Here is a 25836-nt window from a genome sequence, read left to right as displayed (position 1 = left end):
AGTAATGGGGACAGTGTGGTATTAGTGTAAAGATAAATACTATAGATCAGTGGAACAGTGTAGAGTCCTGAAATGGATCCCTATGTATGTGGTCAGATGATTTTTGACAAAGGTACTGAGATGTTCAGTGAGAAAAGGATAGTCTTTTTTGTTTGTTTAATCTTTTTAAATATACTTTTGTTTTATTTATTTATCTTTATGTGGTGCTGAGATCAAACCCAGGGCCTCACACATGCTAGGCAAGCCGTCTACCACTGAGCTACAACCCCAGCCCCAAGAAAAGGATAGTCTTTTTAACAAAAGGTGTGGAATAATTGGATATCAGTACAAGAAGGAAAAGGAACTTTGACCTTTGTCTTATACCAATCACAAAAACAGACCTAAACATAACAGTTAAAACTATAAACCTTCTAGCTGAAAACATAGGAAAAAACTTTAATGATCTTGGGGTGGTCAAGGACCTCTTATGATGCAAAAAAGTAAATACAAGTCTAAAAATTTAATTTACTAAAAGTAAAAAAAAAAAATTAATAAAAGTAAATAATTTTTTAAAAGTAAATGATATCAAAAATTAATAAAATAGACTTCATCAAAATTTTAAACTTCTACTTTTGGAAAGATAAAATGAAAAGATGAGCCACAGACTTGGAGAAAATACCTGCCATTCAAATATCTGACAAAGAATTTGAGTTTACAATATATAAAAATTCTTAGAACTCCGTAAGAAAACCCAATTAAAAAAAAAAAGTGGATAGAAGATTTGGACTGGTACTATGCCAGTGGACAGTAAGTACATGAAAAGATGCTCAGCATCATTAATCATCAAAGAAATACACCATGATGCAGTATCACTACACATTCACTAAAGTTGACCAACAACACCAAATATCAGCAGGGATGCAGAGCTTGCTTCCATGCTTGCTATTAGAGATGTCTGATAGTATAACCACTTCATAAAATAGTTGGAGTTCTCTAATGAATTTAAGTATACAAACTAGCAATCTTAGTTATAGATATTTCATTTAAGAAATAAAAACTCCTGTCTATATAAAAGCAAACAAAACTGTTTATGGTAGCTTTACTTATAATAGCTCAAAAGGGGAAATGATACAAATTTCTACCAATTAGTAAATGATAAATTGCACTATATACAAGTGATGGAATACTACTCAGTAACTAAAAGAAATTGTCAATACACATGAACAACAGAAATGAGTCTCATAACTCTAATATGCCAATAAAAAATATGGAAAAAATTAGCCTTACAAAGATTATGCTGAGCAAAAGGTCAAACTGAAGACAGTACATCCTGTGTTATTACATTTTTATGAAATTACAAAATAAGCAAAACTGATATTGCTACCAAGCAATATCAGTGATTTTGTGAAACTGGGAGGGGTAGCAGTTAACTACAAGGACACAACTACTTGGAGTGATTTCACAGGTATGTAAATTTATCAAAACTTAATGTACAGTGAAATTGGTATATATTTTATTGTTACTCAGACCTCATGGTTGATTTTAAAGCAAGAGAATTTCAGAAATATTAATATTTCATAATAAAATTGAATTGAACTAGCTAAGTATAATTTTCCAAATTGGATTATCATTATCTTCTTTTGAAAGACTTGTCTTTTAACTCAGAATCTTCCCTGATGAAATTTTTTTTCAAATCATTGCTTTGTAAACATGTTTCCTAAGAACAACTTCAAATGGATGATAACTACTTACCTTCATCGTTTCTATTAGAAAATAAGCAGCAACTTAATCTACTAAAAAAAAAAAAGCCCCCCCCCACAAAAGCTTTGCTGTGCAACAACAATAAAAAATATCCCTTTTGATGACCAGTCTCCTACTATTTCCTTTATAAAACTGCTAAAATGAAAATCCTTTGCAATGCACTCACAGGACATGGTCCTAGACCTTCATGTGCTTTCAGTCTAAAAAGAGAACAGAAGTAAACAAAAGAAATTATGAGTTTAAATTGAAACATGTTGAGGGAAGGGAGAGCTAGCAAGGCACAATAGAGCAGGGCTTGAAAGATTGATCCAGGGTGGTGTTTAAAACAAAGATAGGAAATGAAGTAAACAAGTAGACTCCAATTGAAAAGAGAATATATAGAGAAGTACCAAAAACAAAATTAACTTGGCATAAAGTAAAATAAGTTTGAACTACTTTTGTTAGATATAAGATGAATATAATGTTGAATAAGAGGAGCAAGTCATAAGTAAAGAGGTTTACATCTTCTTCTATCAGACTAGAACCCTCCCGTGAGCTCCACATCCATACCTGCACCTAGCCAAAATTTACGTTTAGTATCTTTTCCCCAAAACCTGTCAATCAATCAGCAAATTTTTAATGAGCACCAACTATTCCAGACACTGGCTAGAAATAGAGCCAAGAACCAGGCAGACGTGGTTATAGTTTAGAAATAAAATGATTAAAAAAACTAAAAGTGTTCATAATAATGAGGAAGAGAAATGGAGTGTTGCAAGCTATGTAGCTAGAGAAACTAACCACTATATGAATAGGCTTTTCTGGATATAGAGAAAGGATGAGATGGGATCCATCCAGCATTGAAACAGTGGTGGAAGAGAGCTCTCAGAATGAAAAGGTGACCAGGAAAGATGGAGCACTGAGAAAGAGGGAAGAAGAGTGAGAGAGAGGTAGAATCAACAAGACATGATTATTTGCTGAGAGAGGGGAAGGTGTTAATGACTGCCAGATTTCTGACTTGAATTTCAGGGTTGGTAGCATTGCCATTTGCTTAACTAGGGAACACTGAAGCAAGTCAGGTGAGGAGAGAAAGGGAAGAAGGAAGAGAGTAAGACTTGAGACATCTAAGAGGAGATGCCAAACAGTCAAAGATAGAGGTCTGATAATCACAAAGGTCGCGACTAGAGATATTTATTTGCAGTTAATCAAAACAGTTAATTAGGAAAGGCAGCAGAATACAACAGACACTAGTATGGCGATATGTAAATCAGTGGATGTGTAACCGATGTGATTCTGCAATCTGTATACGGGGTAAAAATGGGAGTTCATAACCCACTTGAATCAAAGTGTGAAATATGATATGTCAAGAACTATGTAATGTTTTGAACAACCAACAATAAAAATTTAAAAAAACAGTTAATTGGCACAAGCTAATCAAAACTAATGAAACAAATGAAAATACATAGAAAGTGGAAAGTAGATGTAGATTAAGCCTTGGAATTGTGTATCATGTTTGCTTTGCCCCTGTCCCAGTCTCAGCGAATGACATCCCTCCCTGTTTACTGTGTTGTCCAAACCACTTTTTCCTTGCCAGTCAAGTAACGAGTCTTATTGATTCCATTTGTTGTCATTTCTGTGTGACATGTAAATTTTAGTCTTTGATTCCTCCACATATTGCCCATTATCTGGAGAGTAGGTGGGTGAGTCCCAAAACAAATTAGCTATTTTAAGCTTTTGGAATAACACAGGCCATGTGAGGTATGGTCACTTTAGAACATTGCCAAACTCTGCCAGAAGTGAGTGGAATAAGTCAGTTTCTCTGTCTGAAACACTTCAATGGAATCCAGTTCTTCATTTTTGAAAGTGGGCTTTTGAAATAACCATACTAAACCTTGCCTGGATCAGGAATGTGATGAATTAGAATCTCCCTGATTTCTAACCAGTAAGAGTGAATGCCATTCCACCTATTTAATGCCCCCTCTTTTCTAAGTCTTATTAGTAGTATTTTGCATGATCCTCTAGAGAGAGTGTTTCATGCAAAATCACTTCCCAGCACACAAAACCCTGAGCCATATTTTGTCCAACCTAGAAGTCTGCATGATGACTACATAAGGTTTTGACCTTTCTGGATTTGGAAGTCCCCTAGAGTGTTGAGGACATTCAGAAGTTTATCTCCTGCTTCTCTACCTTTACTGTTCCATTCAGTGTCCTTCAGGGAAGGGAAAGAGGTTGATTTTAAGCTCCACCTATATGCTTCCAACACATGAAAATCCTATTTTCTCATTCTCATTTAAGCCCTCCACCATACAATGAATATTACTAAAACATATAAGAGGCCAAGAGGATTCAAGTACAGATTTTACTTTTGGAATTAAATCCAAGAAGTTGACTTGGCTAGTTTCAATGTACTATGTATGCTTCCATCTGTATATCTCTAACATCCCAAAATAATCCCCTATAAAAAATTTTAGTCTTTAATTCCTCCACAGTTAATCATCTTTGAATAATCATCTTTTAATAATCATCTTTGAATTTTTTAAATTCATTAGTGGGGATTTTTAAAACTGATTTTGGCTTGTTTGTTTGAATCTCTCAGATCCAAGCTCTCACTATGTGATTACCCTGAAAGCGTTTAACAACGTGGGTGAAGGCATCCCCTTGTATGAAAGTGCTGTGACCAGGCCTCACACAGGTAGGATATCCTCTCTGTCTCTGTTTGTCAGCACTTTTTACCAGTAGCTTTTGTAGAACATTGGCATGAAGCCTACTGATAGGTATTTGTGGAAGGAACATGGCAGCTTAGGTGCAGACTTCAAATGGGAAGGTAAGCTTTTAACATAGAAAGTTCTATTGATTCTTGTTTTCTTTGTTGGAAAATATTAAATTTGTTGTGTGAGTCATTCTTTGTAGATATGTGCACATCTTTAATGTGTCAGAATCTATAAATCACAGGCCTAGTTTTGAGAGAATTAAAAGTGAATTTTCATTTTTCAGGCATGTTGGTTATAGCTAAAATGAATAAAAAAAAAAAAAAACGAAAGGACCTCTATATCTCTAAGGGAGTTATATAGATTACTAATAGTTGCAGTAAATGTATGTGATTGGTGAAGCCAACATTTGCTTTACTAGTTATCCTAGTTCATTGGGAAAATATTTTTATGGACCTTTCATATGTTTAATATTTATGTAAAAGGTATAAAGTCAGAGGCACTATCCATTTGATCAGTTATACATTAATTATAAGGAATCAAATATTCATTGTTTTAATTTGAATTACCCATTTATAAATAATGTACTTACTATAGCTATATAAAACATCTAATTTAGATTCTGAATGAGAAAGTTTATTGAAGTAAATATATTAGAATCATTCATTTTTTAAAAAGTATTGAAAACAAAAGAATTTCTTTCTAGAAATGCTTTTTTCCATTTGTTGCCCACATGTTTGACTCAGTATTGTCTGCTGTGTCTTTCAGATGCTCTGCATAATAACACAGACTTGGCAATATTCTTTTAAAAGATCATCTCTATAACCCCCACTCCTGTTTGTTTTTTTTTTTCCAAGCTTCTGCTTCAGACCAACATTATTACTACTTGTTTGGTAGCACTGTCCTGTCTTCTACTTTGTGCCTACAAGTTCTTCTACAAATAGTTTTAGTATTCAAGAAAAGAAAAAAATAAGGACAAAAGAGAATATTTAAATAAGTAGTCTTCTTTCTTAAATGAAATTATTTTCTTTTATGTGGCTTAAAAAAAGTCTGCTGGCTAGAAACATACAAGGAAATGTTCCTAAATCATTGAACCCACTGACCTTTTTCAAGAGTTAATACATATAAGAAGAAAATTTCTCTAAGAATTCTAATGATTTCTGTACCTGAAAGTGCATTTTCTGTAATAAATTATTATGTGTCCTGACAGTCTTTGAACGAAGCCCTTTACTATAATGTCTGCTGCTCCTCTGTTATTTTTAGTCTTCATTGTACAGGAAATACACACATGGAGACTATTACTTTAATATGACAATTATTCATAAGCCCTGTGTTGTTTCAGATTTTGGGTTATAGGAAGGACTAGACACCATAACTATATGGGAAACCCATTTTAAAATCTGAACTTAAAATAGTATGTATATACTTGACAAACCTAACAAAAAGTTGAGAAAGCCCAAAGGGAGCTTGTTGTATTGCCCTCTCTCATGGTCCTTGATGCTTTTCTGCTCATTCTGGCCTGGTTTGCAGCAACAGAGAATATGTGCATTACATCGACACAGCACATGAGAATAGACTTTACTTTTCTTCAGAATATTCTAATTTCTAAAGTTCATGAAAGCTGTGTAACTTGAACCCATAATAACCATAACATTTCCTTTAACTGATGGAGCTTCATCACCGAATTGTTCTCTGGCTTTGCTGTAGAATGTGTAGGCAATAGTCTGGCTTACCTTTCCTCAGGGAAGAGGAATGGCCACAAGTTCATTTTGCTTTATTCAGCTGTGAGCCATTATTGCCATATAGCCTCTAGACTCAAGATATCAGCAGGTCTGAAACTGACCCATTGGCTGACTGACATTCAGGACTAAGATTTGAGAGTAGGACCTTTACATATGGAGTGATTAGCACTGATAACTCATGTCCTCAAATTCAGCCATATTTATTGAAATCTCAAAACATACCATGAGCTGTGTGCTGCTTGTTCAGAAATTATATCCTTGATTTTAAAACCAATTTTTGTCTTTTCATGTTCTTTTTTGAACAGGAGGTACAATTTTCAAGTAATCTTAAGAAAATTTAAGAATGTTAATATAATCACATTTTAATATGCCTATAGAATGCAGTAGTGAACATGGCTAATTACTGCTTCTCTCAACATTTTTCTACAAATTTTTCTTGAAAGAATACAGGGGAACCCAGTGTGGTGGTGCATGCCTGCAATCTCCGTTACTCAGAAGGCTGAGGAAGGAGAATGGAAAGTTAGAGACCAGCCTCAGCAACTTAGCAAGACTCTGTCTTAAAATAAAATTAAAAGGGCTGGAGGTGTATCTCCATGATCGAGAACCCCTGGATTCAGTCCCCAATATTACAAAATTTTTTTTAAAAAATTAAAAACACAAGTGAAAATATTCTTTTGAATGAATAATGGTTATCTATTAACTCTGGATTTTCTTTCTTTTTTTCCATTTCTCATCTTTCATTCCATTAAACTCCCCTGCATTTCCCTTCTCTTTTATTTTTGTTTATGTTAAAATGCCACTTCCCTTTTTTAATTACTTTTTACCCAGACACTTCTGAAGTTGATTTATTTGTTATTAATGCTCCATACACTCCAGTGCCAGATCCCACTCCCATGATGCCACCAGTGGGAGTTCAGGCTTCCATTCTGAGTCATGACACCATAAGGATTACATGGGCGGACAACTCACTGCCCAAACATCAGAAGATTACAGACTCCCGGTACTACACAGTTCGATGGAAAACCAACATCCCTGCAAACACCAAGTACAAGGTACTGACATATTTGCTCTGGGTGAAAAAAGATAATAATTGATATTTCTAATTTTTAAGTTCCTAATTCATATTTTCCAGAATGCAAATGCAACGACTTTAAGTTACTTGGTGACTGGTTTAAAACCAAATACACTCTATGAATTCTCTGTGATGGTGACCAAAGGTCGAAGATCAAGCACATGGAGTATGACAGCACATGGGACCACCTTTGAATTAGGTATGTGTTGTCAGGACCCCCATCACATGGCAGTTCTTCTCCTTGCAAAATATAGAAGCTAATGGAAGTTCATGTTGTGCCACATTCCAATTCATGATACTTTTCATCACCTGCTTTTATTCCCCAAGGAAAGAACTAAGTATATGAAATGATATATTTACAGAACACAGTGACCAGCCAACTACCTTTGGAATAGGATTTGCTATTTCAACAGATGATTTTTTTTTTTTTGTCACTGCAAGAATACTAGCCAAAAGCAAGATAATATAATGCAAAATTTGCTAGATTTTAGGAATTAAGACTTGCATCCCATCCCAGGTCAACCATCTGCTGACTGTGTGATCATGAGCAAGTCATCCCATCTCTCTGAATCTCAGTTTCTTCCATTCCAAATGAGGAATTATTCTGCCTTTCCTACTTTATAGGGTAATTGTAGGGTAAAATGAGGAACAGATGGGAAAGCACGTAGTGAATCATAAAGCCTGGGGTAGATACAAAAGCTTATTGTCATTAATGCTGCTTTACTGGTAAATTAAAGTTGAAAAAATAAAGTGACATGTCTTTGACCAAACAAGTTGCAAAGCCATGCTTGTTAGAACCCAAACACTTCACTGGATGACCCAAAGCTTTCTTGAACAATTAGTGTCTTTGTAAAATGTTTTCACTGAAATATCCTTTGGGTTTTTGTTTGTAAGTCCACATGACAGAGAAGAGATAACTAAGCAAATTAAGGAGAGAGCAGATTGTCCAGGTTTGAGATTCTGTTTGCTTTTTTCTTCTTTTAGGCCTACCTTTCTACTTCCCTTTGGGCATTCCTAGCATGGAATGTCTTTCTGTCCTATATAAGAATTAAAAAAAAAAAAAACAAAAAACTGGCATTATAATTTTTCTACAAACTGGGTTTCGCCCTTTTGCATTGTTTCTACAGAAAAAGGAGTTGGATTTGGAGACCTGGAAATGTAGTACATACAAGTTTAAGTAGGCCTTCAATTTGTTTTCTTCATTAATGTTTTAAGAATTTCATTTTAGTTTAATTTCAACTCATTAGCTAATAAATGAAATTTGTATTTTCCCTTAGAATATTTGCATTTCATGGACTTCCTTCCATCTTGTACTAGAATTCCTGTATTTGAAGAAGAGAAGAATAAATTTCAGATGTATTTAATTTTTTCATTTTCCTACTAGTTCATTGAATTTTCAGCTTTCACATGGAAGCATAAGAGACACAGTTTTTATTTTGTTAGTTTTTCTTTTGCATAAAAATCTTTTCATTAGAGCTGTAATCTCAATAATTGGCAGTATGCTTTTAAATGAAAAATGTCAGTTATTAAATCATTTATTCTTGAGGAAATATAGCTCTAAAAGTCATTTGTGAGAGAGAAAATTATCTTACACTTAAAAATATTCTAACAAAAGTAATACAAACCTAGGGGAAGAAAGTTATCTTGAGTAAATTATACAGCTTCTCTCATTTGGTGTCCTGACCTTTAAAATAGAAATAGAGCCACCTGTCAAGGTTGTTGTAAATATTAAGTCGTATACTGTTTATACAATACCTGGTACATAATGGGTACTTGGTACAAACATCATTTGCTTTCTCTAATTATCTTATATATCCCTGACCCCAGCCAAGATACCAGTTGTATATCCTCACAGTGTAGTGTTTCTCTTTGGTACTTTGCATATTCTCATGTGTGTGTGTGTGTGTGTGTGTGTGTAGTTGTCAGTGGACCTTTATTTTATTTATATATGGTGCTGAGAATTCAACCCAGTGCCTCATACATACTAGGCAACCTCTCTATCACTGAGCTACATCCCCAGTCCCCTGCATATTCTTTTTTTTTAATGTATTTCTTTTAGTTGTTGATGGAACTTTATTTTTATTTATTTATATGTGGTGCTGAGACTCAAACCCAGTGCCTCACACATGCCAGGCAAGCAGTCTACCATTGAGCTACAACCCCAGTCCTTGCATATCCTTTTTCTTTTTAACCTTTATTTTATTTGTTGTTATTTTTATGTGAGGTCAGGAATCGAACCCAGTGCCTCATGCATGCTAGGCAAGCACTCTACCACTGAGCCACAACCCCGGCCCTCTGCATATTCTTTTTAATGGAACTATTTCACAGTGAATTCTCTGAAGCCCTCAGACTTTATCTTTTTTGTCTTATACCTTTATTGTGCTTTATAAAGGAAAAATGTGAATTATATTGAAATGCATAGGAATTATTGTGATATTGTTATTTTGTAGTTCCTACTTCTCCACCTAAAGATGTAACAGTTGTGAGTAAAGAGGGAAAACCTAGGACCATAATTGTGAACTGGCAGCCTCCTTCAGAAGCCAATGGCAAAATTACAGGTAAGATTGCCTTACAGTGTGTTCGTCTATGCCCTTTTCTAGGCAAGTACTATGTTTTCAAGAGAAATGGGAATATGAAGTCTGGCTTGTGTGATGTGAGTCATGATGGGCCTTGAAACTAGAGAAAGGGTTTGCTGTTTTCCCCCAGTGGCACAGAAATGAGTTGCCAACTGGTAGTTCTGCCTCACACTGCCTGCAAGTCTGATGGGGTGTGTGCAGCAGACAGCCTTTGGGCATACCATTACTTTATGGATGTATTTATTTTCCTTGAGAAAGCTCTTCACTACCTGGATGACCACCTTTGATGTTGTATACTCCTACCTAATACCATCGAGTAATATTCAATAAATTTAGATGCTTTTCTTTTTACCTGGAAATCCATAAAAGCCTATTAGGCTTCTCTGCCCACCCCAGTTCTGGGGATTGAATGCTAGGGGCTCTACCACTGAATTACATCCCTAGCCTTTTTAATTTTTTGACCCAGGGTCTCATGAAATTGCCAGTAAGACTGGCCTTGAATTTGCAATCTTCCTGTCTCAGCCTCCCACATTCCTGGAATTACAAGTATACACCACCAGCCCCATTAGGCTTTAAATTATTTTTTCCCCCAAGCCTGCTCTTTCAGGTTTCCATGCTCATACAATTAGAGTTAAAAGCTTGAATTACCATAGGCCTTTAAAGGGACCTGGAATAATTCTTTGGACTTCCAGAGGGAAACCTTCTACAGTAGAGAGGACATTATGACCTTTCTAGCTTTTTCAAGGGGCGAAGCCTGATGGGATTGGGCTGCTGATCCTTCCCTTTGGAAACTCTAATCTATGTGAATGTATGCTGAGGAACCAGAGTTTGCCTTCTGAAGTATGAGTAAGATCACTTAAGGAAATAGAAAGCATTTCTTAACACTGACCCCTTTTAACTTTCAGGAGGATATCTTCCCATAAATCCTGATCTTCACATCATTCCTTTTTTAGGTTTTGACTTTGCCTTTTCTATAAAACATGCCTGTAGTCCCACCACTCAGGAGGCTGAGGCAGGAGGATCTCAAGTTCAAAGCCAGCCTCCACAACTTAGCAAGGCCCTAAGTCATAGCAAAACCCTGTCTCAAAACATAAAAAAGGGTTAGGGACGTGGCTCAGTGGTTAAGCACCCCTGGGTTTAATCCCCAGTACAGAAGAAAAAATTAAGCATAACTTGACCTGAATTACATTTTACTTTGTCTTATAAAACCTGTACCACCACCTTGCATTTTTGTACTGTGTGGGAATGTGTGTTTGTGAGGCTTTCTGCCTTATCCATGGGGATTGCATGCCCCCTGGTGGAAGTATCCAGTGACAGTTCATTTTGGCTTCATTCAGTCAAAATTCTGGGAGGAATTAAGAAGAGGTTGCTGCCCATCTGCCTGGAGTTTTTCTACTAGAAGATCACTTTGATGTGAGACAAAATAGCATGTCAAGCCATCATTGTTTGCAAAACTACATTATTTTTATTGTTAGGCACTTGAGGAGGGTGAACTATTCAGATAGTATAGTATAATTTGCAATGATGTAATAGACTTTTTTATTTCCTGATTATGAAAAGAAAAATAGAAATGAGACTTTTTCCCCATTAACTTCTTTGGACAGGTTATATCATATATTACAGTACAGATGTGAATGCAGAGATACATGATTGGGTTATTGAGCCTGTTGTGGGAAACAGGCTGACTCACCAGATTCAAGAGTTAACACTTGACACACCGTACTACTTCAAAATCCAGGCCCGGAATTCAAAGGGCATGGGGCCCATGTCTGAAGCTGTCCAGTTCAGAACACCTAAAGGTAAACCTCCTTGATCTGAGGGTTTTGGTATGTCTGTTTATTGGGGCTATGCTTACACATAACACTTCAGCATATAGAGACTATGAGTAATATGAGAAGTTCTAATGATGAGCTTATCAGCCACAGTGTGGAAATTTATCCCAAAAGATCCCTTACCCACCCACTAACCACCAAATCAGTTCTCCCCAGGGATACTGACCTAACTGTATTATATACAGGGTAACTTTGGCTCCAGAATATTTGGGAAAGATGAATTTCAGTGATTTAAAAGTTTTTCCCAGTTAAATCAGATGTGATTCTTTTGGTTCCCATATAACATGTTATTCTGATGAATGGTTCTTAAAAGGCTTATTTGTGTACCTTTGTAGAGAACAAGAGACTAAACGTGACCTTAAGATAAGAAAACGATACAGTATTGGAACTAGTAAGCTTAGGCTAATAAAATTTAGTTGGGGACTGAAAAAATGGAAATAACAAAAATATGGATATCTTTTCTGTTAGCAGTAAAAACAAGAATGTTTGGAAGCTTGTGGAAATTTTATTTTTTTCCTTTAAAACTTTGTCTGTCCCATCTTCAAAGCTTTTGATCCTTGCTCTTGTTTTTTCTTCCCCTGTGCTTGGCCTGTTAGCGGACTCCTCTGATAAAATGCCTAATGATCAAGGTAAATGAGTAGATGGCCTCTTCTTTGCTTTTCTCTTTCATTACATATTATGAGCTTTTGTTATTCTTCTTTTTTCTTGAAAATAAATACCATGTGTTAAAAACCACATGTTTATTGGCCAAGTGGAGTTGAGTCCAGGTTTATGGTACTTGGGGTATTTGAAAAGCTGGGGAATTTACTTAACAGTTAAATAGACTGCCAGAAAAAAAAATATTGAGTTAAATAAACTGAGTCCTGCAACTGTATGAGATTGGCCTTTGGTGTAGGTCAGATTTTCCTCCTCGAATACTGAGATTTTGAAGTTGTGTAACAATCAGATACCACTTTCCAGTTTGCATCATCTAGAATTATTAATGTCTCTAAATAAAAAGTTGTTGTCAAAGTAATACCGTGGGTCCTCCCACTAATAAACGACAAATTTATCCTACTAATATCATATAATTAGTTGCCCATGACCTAGAGTGTTTTATTGTGTTACAATGAGTTGATTCAGAGCTATTTTCCATTTCTTCTCAATGTATCTGATAATTTTAAAAGAGGATTAAAAACTATTTAATATGGAAATTTAGGAAGCATGGGCTTTAATGTCACCTTTTATCAGCACTCTTCACTATAATTGCCATTTTAGAAGGACAGCTGTTCTTTGTGATTTTTTTCTAAGAAGTCAACTAAAGCTATATTTCCATACTGAGAAAGAGCACTGAAAGTAAATTAATAATTTACTCCTGTGGTTTAAGAATAGTTATTGTAAATAGAGGTCTTTGGATCTTGGTTAATGCATGAAGAATCAGAACTTGAGGTATTGAGTTTCATGGCTTTGGACTTGTGTTTGTGTTTAGTGCGTCTTTTGCTGTTTATTAGGGAAATTGGAAACATACTTTTTGGGGAGACTGCAAATATACTTTTTTGTGTGTGTAAGCACAGAATATAAAAATAATCATATATGCACAGAATATAAATATGTGTTCTTTGTTCTCTCACTCACTTGATAGCCAGAGTACAATTCTTATCTGTACCTCACTTCTGCTAGTTAAAATTCTTTACCTATTGGAATTTTTGGTGCTAGGTTCATCCTTGAAATTTTTTGTTCATAATTTAAAAGAAAAGATTGGATAATAGGGGAATGTAAACCAACCAATTTATTGGCAAAAGGTATTCTTCAGTAATTATTTACATGATACAGTGCTGTGAATAATTAGGCTTAAACATAGCCTTCCTGATGACCCAATACATTGAAAAGTGCTAAGCCATCTCTGCCAACTAGGCTTTATCAGAGTGAAAAGCACTGAATTTTTGTCATACATTGTGTGCCATTTGGGAGAAATTATGGCATCAACAGTAAAGTAGTTAAGTGTAGGAAATGGAAAGAGGATCAGGGACTGAGTTAGACTCTAGAATACACCATTTTGGATATCCAAGAAGTTCTGTCACTTTCTTTTGGGGCTTTTCAGCTTCTGGAATCATAGTAAATATTGTTTTAGTCTCTAGGTTTATTCTGTTAAATTAACTACTTATAGACAACTTTAGATTTGTATTTCTTTTGTTTCCTTAAAGTCTGATAATTTATAGAAGGACTTTACATTAGCTCTAATCTATTGCAGAAACACCTAGTTTATGCACTTCTGGTCAAGCTTTATTTATAGAAATAACTCTGATTTATGTGTTTGCTAAAATTCTTTGCTCTCTGCCTCTGTAAAGGGAAAGATCGTATTCTGTGTATTCTTCCATGAAATTTCATTATGCTTGTAATAATAATGGTTAACATTTATTGAACAGTTGTATTACTAAATATCAGGCAATTTTAAGTATATTTTATGGTATTAAATTTCTATTTAATCCTCACAAAAGTTTTGTGAAGTGTAGATACCATTATTATCCCTGTTTATAATAAGGAAACTGAGGCACATAGAGAATATTTAAATCATTTGCCCAAAAAGTTATATATGATGGAGCCAGTGTTCAAGTGCAGTTGCTTAAGCACTAGACTGTATTAACTACAAGGAGTAGAATTTTGCTTTGTAGTTCTTTCAGTCCTCTTTTCAAGAGGAGCATGATACTGCTTTCTGGCCATAACTTTGGATTGAGGGATACCTTTGCCTTATTGGAGACAGGCTCCTTGGCATTTGCTTTACCCAAGCAGCTTTTACAAATATGAAGAACAAGGTTCGAGACCAAGACTAAGCATTTAAAAAAGAAAACGGATATTTGCATTTTCTGAGTCTTCCTGCTGGGGTGGCCCCAACCCTGAAGTCAGCAGCATCACTTTCTATGCCCAAAGATGATTGATTAGGAGCTAATATGAACAGAGAGAAAACTGTTTTTGCTATCTTTGGATATTTAGGTAAGAACAGGAACTAAGGACCCAGTTTAAACCTCCGCCTATCTTCTGCCCTGCTTAGGCCAACTTTACACATGGAAAGGCAACTTTAGAATTTGAAAAAAGAATCAAAACAATATTGATGCCTGCTAGACCAGGTCAACATAACTGGGTCCCTTGGAAAAATACAGTTCTTTGCTATAGGCATCAACCTAATTAATCCCTTTTGTTCCTTTCCCCCAAAGGGGGAAGTCTTCTAAGTAGCCCTTCAGAAGCTGTTTTCTGTCCTCACTTCCTGAACAGCAGAGTGACAGTCTGTTCACAGCCCTGGAACTGTTTTCATTGCATAGAAAGCTAATTTATACCTAAGCACACAGAGACAGCATTTTTCCCTTATTTATGTGCTTCTTCATTTTCTCACAAGAGTATACTGAAAACAATTTTTTAAAAATATATTCACTGGCTATGAAGTGGACTGTCACTCCAATGTGTTGGGTCATTATTGACATGATTTCTTCTGCTTTAGCCTCAGGGTCTTCAGGAAAAGGAAGCCGGCTGCCAGACCTGGGATCTGACTACAAACCTCCAATGAGTGGTAAAGCTCTTCCTATGGCTTTCTGAGCCTCCTATGGACATTTAAGTAGTTTGCCTAAAATCTCAAAATATCTTTGGTAGCTTGAGTGGTAGATTGTAACATATTCACCTATTTCCTTTTATTTAGCAGATCTAGCATTAGGCATTTTATGGCAAATGTTTGTCAAATTACTGAAAGTCCATTTGTTACAGGATCTGTAAATAAAATTGTTTCCCAGCATAGTCAAGATGGATTCCTGAGCAGTGTTTCTTTGTGTTGCCCACTGCCTCTAGAAAAATAAAACTTTAAAAAATATATCTAGTAATAGGATTAGCAATCACCCAAACAAGTCAGAGAAATGCTTCAGAATCAGTAAGTTCTCCCAGTACTACTTATTGTACTGTTTTCAGTTTGGGAGTTTAGAAAGTTCTTCCCACTCTTCTTACCATCCTAAGAGCTGTTGATGTCTTCTAATTTAATAATGCCTCCTTTTCTTCAGAACTTTATTCTCCATCTCTAAGTTACTTTCCCACATGGAATCACATTTGATCCTCACAACACAGGGATCTAGAAAGAACAGATACCATTATTATCCTTAAATACATTAATGCAGAGAGACAATGGAGAAATAGTGTGCCTGGAACCAACCACTAAGGCTTCCATCTTCTGATGGAGGTTTCTTCACTATCACATGCAACCTACAAAGCTAGATATGAGAATCCAAAGTTGCAAAATGTCCGTGCAATTAGTTACTAGAACTGACGCGAATGTCTCATCACCTCTGCCCAATAATCACATGAAAGAGAAAGGCTTGTCTAGAGATGCTGGTCAAATTGTGGGACTACAGAGGTCTCTTAATCTTCAGCTGTCTTTTTAATTTAAAAAAAAAAAAAAAAAAGGACACTGCCCGTACTTCAATAAAATCAGCCTATTTTAAAAAAAAAAAAAATTTGTTTTTGGTACTGGGGATTGAACTCAGGGGCACTCAACTACGGAGCCACATCCCCAGGCCTATTTTGTATTTTATTTAGAGACAGGGTCCTACTGAGTTGCTTAGTGCCTCCTTTTTACTGAGGCTGGCTTTGAACATGCAATGCTCCAGTCTCAGCCTCCCGAGTTGCTGGAATTACAGGCATGTACCACCGCATATGGCATTTCAAAAACTTTTTATGCTTAAGTTCTAATACTTTGTTTATTAAGTCTCTTCTCCTTAGTGTATTTGTTACATTTTGTGCTGTTCACGGTATAATATCAAGGCTATGAGAAAATAATTACTTCTTTGTAAACATTCATATTTTTAAAGGTTTAGATTCTATGTGGCAGGTTGTTGAAGGAGGTAGAGTAACAATCTACTCAAAAATGAGAAAAAGGAAAACTTTGTAAAAGAGGTGATACCTCACCCAGGTCTTAAAGGATTCACAGATTGCTAAATGTCAAGGAAGGGGTTGGACATTCCAGGAAGCACTAAGTGTATGCAAAGGTGTGGAAGTATAAAGCCACCTCCTCTCCAGGGATCCTACTGTCTAAATGCAAGACAGAAAATGAGTTGAAAAGTTAGATTAGAACCAGCCCAGCAAGAGCTCAAATAATAATGTTAAAAAATGTGAGCTTTCTCCTATAAGTAACATGTAAAATGACACCTGTGGAACACTGAAACTTCCACTTATATAGTATCTATTATTCTTTCTCTTATAAAAGTGAAGAATGAGTTGGGAGCTAAATGTATGAAGTTAGGCCAGGTGCTGTGGCACACACCTGTAATCCCAGCAATTTGGAATGCTGAGGCAGAAGGATCCCAAGTTCAAAGGCAGCCTCAGCAACTTAAGTGAGACCCTAAGCAACTTAAACTCTGTCTTAAAATGAAAAACAAAAAGGGCTGGGGATGTGGCTCAGTGGTTAAGTGCCACTAGGTTCAATCCGTTGTACAAAAAAAAGAAGAACATGAACTCAGGAATACAGTGGTTAGGAAACCATTACAGAAGTCCAGATGGGGCATAAATAAATAGCATGTTATATTATCTCAGGGAGAAATGTTGATACCCCTGTGGCATGTCACTCTTGCACTTGGATGGAAGCTTTTGTCCATCTAGTATATTAGCTCAGCACTGCTGTTAATAACAGTGTTATGTAAAGCCCTACACTTACATGAACAGGAAGGTTAATTTTATTGGCCCCAGTACTCTCATCTTCCTTAAAAGGTTATTTTATTGAAGGTCAGCGTGTACAGTTTAAGTTGTCTGTGTGCTTACCTTTTTCTCAGAAATGAAGGATAAAAATGATTGAACCACATATAAAAGAATAAGCTCTTAAGCCCTTCTAAATCAGCCCCAGATTTAGCACTGTGCTTACATGTTATCTCTAAAATCATAGATTCAAAGTTGGAAGGGCAGCTAATCCAGTGTTATGGAAGGGATTCCCACATGAGTATAAATTTGGATTAGATCATAAATTTATAAGCCAGGTGGTACATGAGAATCACTTCAGGAAATTTTTTTTAAACGCAGATTTCCAGACCATACTTTTCATGGTAGGAATTTCTTCTACAAGATTCCACACTGGTGGGATCCCTCTTCTTAAGTACTTCTAATAACCGAAGACTTTTTACTAAGGAGCTCATCCCTTGTTATTCAGCTCTGATTGTTGGAAAGATAAAAGAGAGTAACTAGGAGGAAATACCATGGATGTCCATGGTGGTTAGATCTTTATGGTGGGATTTGCCTCATTTTATAATGTGAGCATATATAACTTAAATAATGAGGTGGGAAGCAAAGAAATATGTTTTGAGAACTGGAAGACAGCAAGACTTAGAGCTACATTATCAAAGTCCCTGATAAAAGCCTGGACCTCATTCTATAAGCAATGAGGAAATAGTAATAGGAAGAAGAAAAAAATCATTTATTTCTTTAAGGTCCTAAATGATCTGGCCTCTGCCCACATGCCCAGCCTCATCTCCATCTCTTTTCTCCTCACTTTCTTCCCTCTTTTTTTTTTAATTTTTTAATATTTATTTAGTTATCAGCGGACACAACATCTTTGTTTTTGTATGTGGTGCTGAGGATCGAACCCTGGTCGCACGCATGCCAGGCGAGCGCCCCACCAATAGAGCCACATCCCCAGCCCCTCTTCCCTCTAACTTGCATCTCTCTGTGCTTAAGCATTGCTGGCTGCCTTTCCCTGACTCGGGGTCCTTCCATTAGCTCTTCTCTCCCTCTGAAGTGTTCTCCAATTAGGTCTTTGTATGATGGGATCTTTCTTATCATTCAAATATCAGCTCAAATGCCATCTTCTGGAGAAGCTTTTCCTGAGAGCAAAGTGAACTTAGAATCCAGGTTGAGGAGTCTAGGGGACTGTTTCCTCCCTAGTTTGTCTCCTCATCCCTGTCCACAGGACTCTTGAGAGGTTGTAGGAATGTTTCAGTGTAGTCTCCAGGCCCAGCTTCTCTGTCATGCAAAGTGATTGTGAATACCATGGGATAGAGCCCCATGCTGCCCTGTGCCACTTGGACAAAGCCAGGGGAAGTTACCTCCTGGGGATATCTACTTTGGATTCAGAGAAACTTTTTAACTAGTTAGCCTTAATTAGCCACCCAGTCACTGTCATATCTTCTAATTTTACTTAATTTTTTTCCAGCACTGATTATTAACCAGGAATTTCTTATTTATTTATTTATTTGTTTGTTTAACCCAGTCCCACCCCCATCATTCACATCTTTGTTGTTCACCATTGCATAATTAATATTTAAAACAACAACTGGGACATGGGAATATTTGAATATTTGTCAAATTAATTCATATGTGCAGATCTACTTTTCCTCAAGTTGAGTAGGAAAACTGACTGCATAGGCTGTATGTAAAATGAGTGGATGTAGCTCAGTGGTGGAGCACTTGCCTAGAATGTGTAAAGTCCTGGGTTTGCTTCCCAGTACCAAAAAAAAAAAGAAGAAATATAAAAACGGATGATTTTATTCAGGTATTTTTTATAATCTCATATACCTATATAATAAATATATGAGATGTGCTTTTTTAATGTGTTAGGAAAAACTTTTGCTTTGTATGAATATACATTTTTAAAATGGTTTTGAAAGCCAATAAAACAAATGATTTAGAAATGGTGCTTTTCGGGCTGAGGATGTGGCTCAGTGGCAGAGTGCTTACCTGGCACGTGTGAAGCACTGGGTTCAATCCTCACCACCACATACCAATAAATAAATAAAATAAAAAAGAAAAAGAAAATCTTTTAAAAAAAAAAAGAAATGGTGCTTTTCAAAATGAATTTGTATATTCTATAAGACACCAGAGAATCCTTTCTCTGAGTATACCTGAAAGCTTTTGAATGTTTAGCACAATTCAAGAAACTTATTGGAAACAACCTTTGAGCAAGGCTTTGTGCTGAGCACTATACTTAAGTTGGATTCAAGCTTATAATATAGACAGACATATTCATGTGGCACTTTATATTGCATGGTGCTGATATCATGAAGAAGCTTGCCCAATGTATCTTGGAATGTTTCTACACCTGATTGAATACACTTTTAAAAGTATCTACTAAACTAACATATGTGTCATTTTTGCTCTGCAGGAAGCAACAGCCCTCATGGGAGCCCCACCTCTCCTCTGGACAGTAACATGCTGCTGGTCATCATCGTTTCTGTTGGTGTCATCACCATTGTGGTGGTCGTGATCATTGCTGTCTTTTGCACAAGGCGTACCACATCTCACCAGAAAAAGTAAGGGGCCCCAAATGTAGCCTATAGATACTGTGGTATCTTTTTTTTTTTCTTCTATGTGACTTCTGCATTTAGAGTGGTACAAAGAATTAAAATATAAAATACTTGACAAGCAGTTTTGAATATAGTTTTTGAATATAACAATGTTTTGGTCAACAAGGGACTACTTATATGAGGACAGTCCCATATGATAATAAAAAGTGTCTTTCATCTAATAAAAAAGTAGTAAAAGAAGAGGCAAGATAAAAAGAAACTTTAGGAGAAGAAAAAGAACCCCTCAAGAAAATACAGTGAAGCATTTAGCCAAAGCTTTTGTAGACCTCAACAAGGTCCTTTAAAAAGTTTGAAAACATGGACCCCAACACAGAAAGGTTTTTATTAAAGGAATGTTCATGGTGCAAATCTATAATAAAAAATCTTTTAAGCAAATCTATAATTAAAAAAAAAAATAGAAACAAACCAAGCAGTCCACCATGGAAGAGTGCCACCTCCTCAAGAAGAGCCTCAGGCAGTCCCATCAGGAGGTAGGTGATGTTATCCTAGGGGACAAAGTTCCATACACATTAATGCCCCTGAAGATCTTCCAGCAGGAACAAGATATAGAGTGGATGACGAGAGATAATGATGACTCTGTGTAGGCCCAGGCTAGCATGAGCTTGTACCTTAGTTTTTTTTTTAAGTTGTTGTTGGGTTTTTTTGTTTGTTTATTTGTTTTAATTAGTTATACATGACAGTAGAATGCACTTTGATACATCGTATATAATGGAGTATAATTTCTCATTCTTCTGGTTGTACATGATGTAGAATCCTACTGGTCGTATAGTTATATATGTACATAGGGCTAATAATGTCTGATTCATTCTACTATCCTTCCTACCCCCATTCCCTCTTCCCTCCCTTCATTCTCCTCTTTATTAATCTGTTGAAGGGCACCTCTGTTGGTTCCATAGTTTAGCTGTGAGTTGAGCTGCCATAAACATTGATGTGGCTATGTCACTATAATATGCTGATTTTAAGTCCTTTGGGTATACACCAAGGAGTGGGATAGCTGGGTCAAATGATGGTTCCATTCCAAGTTTTCTGAGGAATTTCCATACTGCTTTCCCTAATGGTTGCATCAATTTACACTCCTCCCAACAATATATCAGTGTATCTTTTCCCCCACATCCGCACTAACATTTATTGTTGTTTATGTTCTTGATAATTGTCATTCTGACTGGGGTGACATGAAATCTGTGCCTTAGTTTTTAACAAAAAGATTAAAAAATTAAAATTAAAAATATTTTCAATAGGAAAAAGCATGTAGAATAAAGATGTGCAGAAGGACCAGGGTTGTGGCTCAGTGGTAGAGCACTTGCCTAGCACACATGAAGCACTGGGTTCAATCCCCAGCACCACATAAAAATAAACAAATAAAATAAAGGTATTGTGTCCATCTACAGCTAAAAAAAATATTTTTAAAAAGATGTGCAGAAAGGGGCTGGGGTTGTGGCTCAGTGGTAGAATGCTCGCCTAGCATGCATGAGGCACTGGGTTCAATCCTCAGCACCACATACGTATAAAATAAAGATATTGTGTCTACCTAAAACAAAAAAAAACAAAAAATTTGAAAAAAAATGTGCAGAAAAATTTTTGTACAAATATACATTTGTATATTTGTATATTAAAAACACAATATATTGTGTTTTAAGCTAAGTGTTGTGAAATAATCGGTTTTTAAAAACTTAGACATTTATAAAGTAAAAAAGTTACAGTAAGCTAAGATTAATTTATTGAAGAAAGAAAAATATCTTTTATAAATTTAGTGTAATCTAAGCATACAATGTTCATTGAGCCTGTATTAGTGGACAACCTTCACAGTCATTCACTACTCACTCACCAACTCACTCAGAGCATGCTCCATTCATGATCCTAAGTGCCCTATACTAATGTACCATTTTTTCTCTTTTTAAATCATATTTTACTATACCTTTTCTGATTCAATATTTACCATTGTGTCACACATGCTGTACAGTTTTTGTAGCCTTAGAATGCTATACCATATAGCTTAGGTGTGTAGTAGGCCATCCCATCCAGGTTTGAGTAAGTACACTCTATGATATTTGCGTGAGGACAGAATCACCTTAGTTTCTCAGAAGGTCCCATGTTGTACAAATACAAATTAAGTGACTATATTTTAAAAGGAAGTAGAAATCGGTTCATCTTATAAATGTGTGTCAGTCGGGGTCCTTGCAGGAAGAACTAACACTTTCAAAAGGGACCATTTATAAGTCATAGGTGGGGTTAGGGGAAACTGGGCAGAGACATTCAACAGTGATAGGATACAGTCATCCATAGTCCTAAAAAAGCAAGAAGAGGATAGAGCTGTTTCAGAGTGGAAGCGGCCTTCCTGTCAGGAACATGCTAGAGCTAAAGGAATATTGCCCAGCAGGGAGGGGCGAGAGTACAACACCTCCTACCTCCATTGTCTTGCCAGGAGTAGAATTGCCAAGTTGATTTAGCTTCACTTCCCAGGCTTCAAAGCTAAGCAGGGAAGTGATGTGAAGAGTGGGAGATTTCCAGCATGGATGGTTGCCCTCCGAATGTTGTTTTTATATGCGTACAACAAGCCAGATGCTCTGCGGTTTGTGGGCGGGCCTACAGCAGGCTATGTCACACAGAATAAGTGCCAACCAAGGTAGAAGAAAGCCATAGGCCTCTTAATAAAAGTCCAAGATTAGGAATATTTTTAAAGAAATGTACCAAATGTAAGGTTGATGGGCCAAGTAAGGAGGTTGCTTTAATGAGTAATAAGAAGTTGTTGATAGTCAACACATCAGTTTCACAGAGAGAGCCAATAGCTGGCTGGTAGCCCTGAAATCTTTGACTCTGTATGACATTCAACTCATGTATCTGGCAGCAAGAGACATCATTCCTGAGTTACCCCCTAATAATAAAATCACGGTAGAATAAAATTACACTAGTTACAGTGTCCTGAAAGATCATAAGATGGGACTTTGCCCCCTAAAAGAGAAAGACATTCATGACTGTGCCTGTGATTAACTATCAGGCGTGGTGTACCCAAGGCAAGAATGCATGTATTTAATAATGATAAATTTGTTTTCAGTGTACAGGGCAGTACAAGATACCCTATAACTGTGGCTAGTAATTTTTTGTCATTTTCTGTAAGTTATGTGATATTTTAAATCTCTCTCTTCTGCCCAAATAAAGAAGCTTCCCATTGCTTACATGTCATCACTTTCCCAAGAGAATGAGGGCTCCTTTTATATGATTCCTGACCACTGCCTCTTAGAGCTTTCCCTGTCTGCTTTTGGTGATAGAAAAGTGTTTCTCTTAAAAGCCTCAAAGACAACATTTTTTTCTACTCTAGAAATTTTCTGCAAGCTTCTTTACTTGGCATTTCACATTTATCTATCTTTATAAACTCACTTTTTTGTCTAGTTTTATCTTTATTTAGTAGAATCTAAAAACCAAAATGACAGAGTTAGTGATTTGGAATATTTGGGATATTTAAAGTTTATAATAAATAAAAATAAGATACTCAGTCTTCAGATTGAGATTAGGAAAATTAGTTGGTAATAGACTGTGCACTCTGTATTTAAAACCTGCAAATCCTACAGATTTGGATCCCTTATGTTTAAAATAATTATATCAAATCTTAAAAAGACTTTTCCCTTCCTCTTCTCCAGTGATCTTCTTTCCAAGTGTTCTTTCAATTATCAAAACCCATAAACTTTCCTTGTTGCTTTTCTTCCTCTTCAGTACCTAAAGTATTGAAATTATAATTGTTTATAGCATCTTAAACCTCAAAATTGATAGGAAATTTAGAGTCTAACCCCTCGTTGTTTCTTAGCACATTCCCTTTCACCCGCTAACTCTCAAAAGATAACTTGGGTATCTCCTGCCCAAAGAAAGTAAAAGTCATCAAATGATGTACTAGTCAGATTTGTGTTAGTATATCTGAATACCCAAGGCTGGGTACTTTATAAAGAAAGGAAGTTTATTTGGCTCATAATTCTTACAGCTGGAGCATCCAAAAAAGGCATGGCACTGGTGCTCTGGGGAAGGCCTGTGTCACAACATGGCAGAGAAACAGAAAGGGAACTCGTCTTGTGTAGAAGGGAGACTCAGTAGGAGGTGCCAAGGTCTATTACAACAATTTGCTGTCTTGGGAACTAGTCTGGTTCTGTGAGAACTACCTTAACCTCTTCCAAGGATGATGCTCTCGGTGACCTAATTACTTTCCATTAGGCCCTCCTCTTATGGGATTCACCATCTCTTATCCCTGTTAATGGGGATCAGGCTTCTAACACATGAATTCTAGGGGGATAACCCATAGCAGATGAGAACTGATACAGTGTAGGTTAGATGATGATCAAATCTAAAACCTTTCTGCCTTGGTAATAATGTTTCCTCCCCTCCTAAGTGTACTCCTTGCTGTTTGAAGCCAGCTCTTCCCTTTATGCCCTTGATCTCATTCTCCTGTATTTCTAAGACCTAGTACTTGCTCTTATCCCTTTCTCCAGGATAGATGATCTCTCATTCTCTATTGCCTTTGTCCCTTCAGCATTAAAATATATATATACACTTCTTCTATCTTAAGAAATAATTATCCTCTTTTTTAATATTTATTTTTTAGTTGGACACAATACTTTTATTTATTCATATGTAGTGCTGAGGATCAAACCCAGGCCTCACGTGTGCTAGAAAAGCACTTTACGCTGAGCCACAACCCCAGCCCCATATAATTATCCTCTTGCTGTTTGATTGTCACTACTGGTTGCTTACAAACCTTTTTCCTTTGACACCAAAATTTCTGAATTCAGTCATCTCTTAGTATCCATAGGGGTTTGGTTTCATGACACACACACACACCCCACAGATACCAAAAGTTAAGGATGCTCTCAAGTTCCTTACATGAAATGGCTTAGTATTTACATACAACCTACACATTCTCCAGTATACTTTAAGTCATAAAAGATTATTTATACAGATGGAGTATCCCTTATCTTACCAAATCACTTGGGACTGGAAGTGTTTTAGATTTCAGAATTTTTCAGATTTTAGAGCATTTCAAATTTTTTTTTTTAATTTTTTATTGTTGGTTGTTCAAAACATTACATAGTTCTTGATATATCATATTTCACACTTTTGATTCAAGTGGGTTATGAGCTCCCATTTTTACCCCATAAGCATTTCAAATTTTTAGATTAGGGATGCTCAACCTGTAATACTAATGCTGCATATGTGACGGTGGTCATAAGATTATATCATCTAGAGGCATCATAGCCATCTTAATTTGTGTGAATGTACTATGTGATACACAACAAAATTGCCTTAGGGAACTGCGGTTGTAACTCATAGGTAGAGTGCCTGCCTAGCACGTGTGAAGCACTGGGTTCAATCCTCAGCACCACATAAAAAATAAATAAAAGTGTTGTGTCCATCTACATCTAAAAATATTTTTTAATTGCCTTAGAATGCATTTCTTAGAACAAATCCCCATCATTAATCAACGTGTGACTACAATATGAATGCTATGTAATTAGTTGTTATACTGTATTGTTTATAGAATATTGACAAGAAAAAGTCACATATTGAATGCAATATTAATACATATTTTCAGTCTGCATTTGGTTGAATATAGAACCAACAGTTATTAGAGGGCCAGCTGTATTTGTTTATTCTCACTTATCTGTTCCTTCACTACCTACTCGTGCTTAACTGCTTTCTAATCTGTGTTCTGCTCCTACCATTTCACCAAAATTAGTTTTGATGGGTCACCAGTGACTTCCATATCATCCAAACCAAAGAACACTATTCAGTTCTCATTTTAGTCTCTAATAGTTAACATAATCAACTACTTCTTTCTTCTAGAAGCATTCTCTTTTCTTGTATTCCATGACAACCTATTCTTTTTCATAGCCCCTTCTACCTACCCATC

At 36.2% G+C, this 25836-nt stretch overlaps 1 protein-coding gene across 11 annotated transcripts in view; it reads left to right on the top strand.

Annotated features, from left to right (window-relative positions):
• Positions 1-25836, top strand: part of Neo1 (neogenin 1) — a 247958-nt gene that overhangs the window by 198914 nt on the left and 23208 nt on the right. For 4 of the 11 annotated variants that reach the window (XM_058573828.1, XM_058573827.1, XM_058573825.1 and 1 more), the window contains exons 16-23: positions 4313-4408; positions 6995-7218; positions 7299-7437; positions 9689-9796; positions 11419-11613; positions 12243-12275; positions 15119-15187; positions 19745-19892. In XM_058573828.1, coding sequence (XP_058429811.1) covers positions 4313-4408; positions 6995-7218; positions 7299-7437; positions 9689-9796; positions 11419-11613; positions 12243-12275; positions 15119-15187; positions 19745-19892 — 1012 coding nt within the window. The remainder of the gene's footprint in view (positions 1-4312; positions 4409-6994; positions 7219-7298; positions 7438-9688; positions 9797-11418; positions 11614-12242; positions 12276-15118; positions 15188-19744; positions 19893-25836) is intronic. The other 7 variants (XM_046428053.2, XM_046428052.2, XM_046428050.2 and 4 more) reach the window with 3 other exon arrangements.

Source organism: Marmota monax, unplaced genomic scaffold (assembly GCF_021218885.2).
Source record: "Marmota monax isolate L192 unplaced genomic scaffold, Marmota_monax_Labrador192_F-V1.1 WCK01_AAM20220418_F8-fsc00111, whole genome shotgun sequence".
In the NCBI taxonomy this organism is placed as follows: Eukaryota; Metazoa; Chordata; class Mammalia; order Rodentia; family Sciuridae; genus Marmota; species Marmota monax.
Note: the sequence above shows the minus strand (reverse complement) of the source record. Positions and strands in the feature narration are given on the sequence as shown.